Source organism: Papaver somniferum, chromosome 1 (genome assembly GCF_003573695.1).
Source record: "Papaver somniferum cultivar HN1 chromosome 1, ASM357369v1, whole genome shotgun sequence".
NCBI classification, from domain to species: domain Eukaryota; kingdom Viridiplantae; phylum Streptophyta; class Magnoliopsida; order Ranunculales; family Papaveraceae; genus Papaver; species Papaver somniferum.
In genome coordinates, this window is record NC_039358.1 from 126778491 (window position 1) to 126783465 (window position 4975).

At 39.3% G+C, this 4975-nt stretch overlaps 1 protein-coding gene across 1 annotated transcript; it reads right to left on the minus strand.

Annotated features, from left to right (window-relative positions):
• Window positions 1-1894: 1894 nt before the first annotated feature.
• On the minus strand, window positions 1895-2398 carry LOC113350528 (clumping factor B-like). The gene has a single exon (XM_026594676.1). The coding sequence runs from the start codon at window positions 2396-2398 to the stop codon at window positions 1895-1897; it is 504 nt and encodes a 167-aa protein (XP_026450461.1).
• Window positions 2399-4975: the final 2577 nt, after the last annotated feature.

Here is a 4975-nt window from a genome sequence, read left to right on the forward strand (position 1 = left end):
AGGCCTCGAACTTTCCAAGTAGGAGATTTGGTATTAAAGACGGCAAAATATATTCAACAAGACATGTATGCTCCTAAGTTATCTCCGAAATGGGAAGGGACGTATGTTATCACCAAAGCAGTGTCTAGTGGTTACTACAAAATCTTAGCAGTCAGCGGAGGAAAGGAAGGAAATATTACCAACGATAAATGGCTCAAAGCCTATTATGCTTGATCAGCAACAGATAACTAATATTTATTCAAATACATCTCAAATGTAATTTATTTCCTTCAAAGAGCATGCAAGATGCTCGTTTGTTCATTAAACATCCATCAATTGAACAAAATTCCTCTCATATTATCCTACCTTATCAAAAACCTACACTTAGACTCTCTCGAATGATCACTCAGAGCAAACCGTCCAACAATGGATAATCTCTATAAGAAACCCTGTCAAGTTTCTTCTGGAAAATTTTGGTTTTTGTCTTCAAATCCTCGACTGCCTTCTCGACCCTCTCCGACTCCAAAGCCAGCATCTTTTCCTCCTCTAATAAAGCAGTGGTCACAGAAATCGCATCAGCAGCCTCCGCCGCCTTATGAATCTTGATTATCTCGAGACGACGACGAAGCCAGCCTACATTGAACCGCAATGTCTCACAGTTCAAAATCATCTCATCCCACCTGTGCAATTTCTGATTCTTGACATCTCGCAGATACATCTGTTCCATCTCCTTAATGATCGGCAACATCCCTGCAACTGTAGTCAGGAGGGTTGGTAGAAAACCTTTCCACACTTCGGTCATAGAAATATGCCCATACTTTTTCCAAATCTTGGTGTATAGAGGCGCATGACACTTAGGAATGACGAATCCACCGACCACCTCATTGTCCAGGGAAGTGTTGATCAAAGGAGCTTCAAACAAGAGTCCAGCTGTTGGATAGTCACGAACCCCATCTCCAGCCTCCACGGATTCTGCAGAGTCTTCACATACCTGGTTTCTGCTATCTTCAACCTCAACCACAGTTACAGAATTTCCATTCCTCCTCCTTCTCGCATCAACAATGACACGAACATCTGCTAGCGACAAAATGAGTAAGTGTTTAGTTTTATCAGAATGGAGCACGGTAAAACTTCGAGAATTATAAGATTACTTACGAATGATCCAGCCTCAGTATGAGCCGATCTATATTGGGCAGGAGCCCTAACAGTCCGCTTGGGCCTCGAATTATGAGAAGAAGGATTCTTCTGATTATCCTGCAACAAATCATTTTACTATGATCAATAACCTTGATCAAACAGAGACCAAGAAGATATACAACTTACCGAGATGGACGCTTCTATTTCATGCTTCGACTGAAGTCCGTTTCGAGAAGAAGTACTATCGCTAGACATAATGATGAAAGGTATGGCAATCGAAATTTTTTCTGCGATGAAACTAGCTCAGGAATGGAAGAAATATTTGCGCAAGTGTTAAACCCTAAATCTTGGAGTTATATACAAGATACAGCAGGCGCTTATCTCCTGCAAATACTCAATTCAGTTGCGAGTTTTACTGAAACCCTGAGTCTCGCGCAAGGTCAATACTGGAGATGCGGAGTAAAATAATACACTGGGGACTGACCAAAGTTAGGTATGGTCAGAGAAGTTACACAGCCTTGTGTTTTACATGTCTTCTGCGACATGTTTGGGTGTTTTCACAGATAAAAACCATAAAGCAAGTAAAGGAAGATCACAATGGGTTCAGCATATGAGGATTGACCTTTTTTATCTGATTCAATCAAGAGGAAATAACCTTGATAAAATAATTTCTCACAAAAGGAAAATATTAATACTTAAGAGAAGTTGTTCAAATAAGATGTCTACTACGAAGACTAAGAAAACATTCAAATGTTTAAAAGAAAGATCAAGAGTAAAGCTATTCGTCAGATTCATCTGAGCTGTCAGATTCATCATCACTGTCCTTCTCGGAATCCTCCTCTTCGTCAGAATCGCTATCAGGACCATTGATGAAGTCTGGATGGGTATAAGGATCGTCCGAATCCGAGTCTTCTTTTGCTTCAGCTTCAAGCTCCCTGGTACGCCGGTCAGGCTTGATCTTGTATTCTGGTAACACCCATGTGGTTTCCTCTTCGTAAGCGTCAGTATCAGAGTCAGAAGGTACCCCATCGACGAATCGACGCCACTCCTCTGCCGCCAGTATTTTGCGCCGGATCCGATCCTTCTTACGCTTACGATCCTCTGCTTCATCAGTCTCGGCTTTTCGTTTCATAAGCTTGGCATAAGTGACTCTCCGGCTGTTCATGGGTATGCTGGACTTTGTCCCTTCAACATGAGTTGTCTTAGCTTTCGAATTAGCTGCAGAAGCTTTGGAATCCTCGTCAGAAGAACTGGAAGAATTGTTGCCGTCAGAAACTGCCATTTTCTGGAACCAGGAACATAAAATTATCGACATGCAAGTAAATCCATCTACAAAAATGGTAATTCTTAACTCTTACCTCTTTACAATTCCACTAACAATAGTGATTGTGCCGCAAGAGTTAACGCTCCAAAATTAGTTTGTTCCTTGAAACCTGCAATAACGAACGAAGCCTTATTGATTTCCGAAACCGATTTTTCATAAAATCATCGACACAATTTTCATAGTATAAACATCCACAACTGAATTATGAAATTTACACAAAGACAATATTTCATCATAAATAAGTTGTCTAATTTCGAGGATTACTCAAAACCCACGTTTTGATTTATAAAACAATAATTAACGTGAATTATTCACGTAAATTTTCGAATTTTTTATCTAATGAGAACAAACTCGTGTGAATAAAATATGTCATCATATTTTGCATAATATATCACGGCTATATATATATAAAAAATCTATTTTCCTTGGTACGAGCGTTTTTCTTTAAAACGAAGGTTATTTTGGTTTTGTGAAAGTTCACATCTTTTAAGATAAAGTTTTGGTTTCCATGAAAGATCATAAAAAAAAATTTATCACTGGACACATGTCTACTTCAAAAGAGAAATCTCTCTCAAGTTAGGGATTATTGCTAGTTTCTTGAACTAATGATCGAACGAACATACGTTTAAATAAAACAAGGGTTTTTTCAACAAAACTCACACTCATATATACACATGTATAAAATTTTGGCATGATCAAAGCATGAGAAACTCATGAAATCAGCAAAAAAAAAAGTTGCATACCTGTCGGCGCCGGTCGGGATATGCCGGACGGTGATCGGACGGTGACGCTCCGGCTGGAAAACTCGGGTAAAAAATTTATGCTCCTCCCTGATGGCGTGAAGGTGATGGAGAGATGAAGGTGGTGGTCGTGGGAAATAATAAAAAAAAAGAATTAATTTTTTTTATACCAAATTTTATTTCCAAAACCTAATTCCATAAGGATTTCTTTTTCGGGCCCGGCCCATGAATCCTAAACCGACCAAGTTTCCACCATCGAATCAGCGGTTCTACACCAATTTATGATCACTGAATGATGCTTTATTATGCCACTGGAGTTTTCGCTCAAACCATGGTTTGCTCATTCGCTCGAAATCGGTAACGTCTTATCTTATGACTAAGTTCAATTACTTATTTTTGTCTGTACCTGGAAAATCACCATTCAATGCTGATTGAGGAACATGATTGTTCCTCACTAAGCAGGAGACTTAATGTAGATGGTGGATTTTCGACAAGCGCAAAATCGTAAAACCATAATTATGCATACTCCGGATCCGGCAATCGGATGAGTATTGAGACTCATGTCTCTCAACAAAGCGTGAAAGCTCATGCCATAAAATCTCTGACTGAGAAGGCTGTCTCTCAGAGTATCTGTAGATGTGTAGTCTCCCAGCTGATGCCACGGCACATCTCATGAATACTGAGCAATTTCAGTAATTATTTCTATATAGAATCGAAAAATTGGACGGCTCCTAGACAGCATGCCTGCTAGTATAGAGCGACAACGTCTTCAGGATGCAACCAGGTTTTCCCTGACTATATAGGAGAAATATGATACTCCAGCAAGTTCATATTGCTCAATTCTCAGATAATTAATGCTCCTAGAGAGGAAGCCCTGCTAGTATAGAGCCATCAGTTAATTATCTCTAATCGCCTGAATATCCAGCAATATTCTACGATTCTTCTTTATATTTCGTCATTTCAATCCGTGGTTCTTCCCAGCAGAATTCCACGGGTTAGTGATAAATATTCAACGAAACATGCATCTGAGCATCGAATAAGCTCTGACTAAAATGGTGCAAGTGTACTTAGGAATAATGCACAGACCAACATTTGAATGCGCAAATGAGCATTTCAAAAATACGAATGAACGATGAACCTATGCAAAATAGGAAGGAAAAATAATAATAATAAAATATTAGCAAAGGCACCAGGGACTGGGCTCACCAGCCGGCCGGTCATGCCGTGATCAGTCCCACGCCCAATTTTATATTTTATCATATTTTATTATTTTTCCCTGATCTCATGAAAATTCTCTCGTTCGAGCAAATCTCCTTCGATTCAAGGAAATTCTTTAATCTCATGATATTTCTTTATGTCAAGAAAATAATAAAATTAGGGAAAGGTGTCACGGGACCTAGTACCAGCCGGCCGACCATGCCCTAGCCGTGGCTGGTCCCACACCTCACGTCCCCATTATTTTATTATTTCTCTCAACCTATGAAAATTCCCTGATTTCATGAATTTTCCCTAAAACCATGAAAATTCCCTGATTTCATGAATTTTCCCTAAACCCATGAAAAATATTATAAAATTAAGAAAACTCGTGGGACCGGGCCCTAGCCGGTCTCACACGCCCCTTATTTTATTATTGTTATTTGTTTTGTTTTCCTCATTCCATGAAAACTCCCTGATTTCAAGAAAATACCTTGGTTTCAACAAATCTCTCTGATTTTATGAAAATTCTCTAAAATCATGAAAATTACATAAAATTGGGAAGAGTTCCCTTGGACCGTGCCCGTTGGCTGGCCGGCCA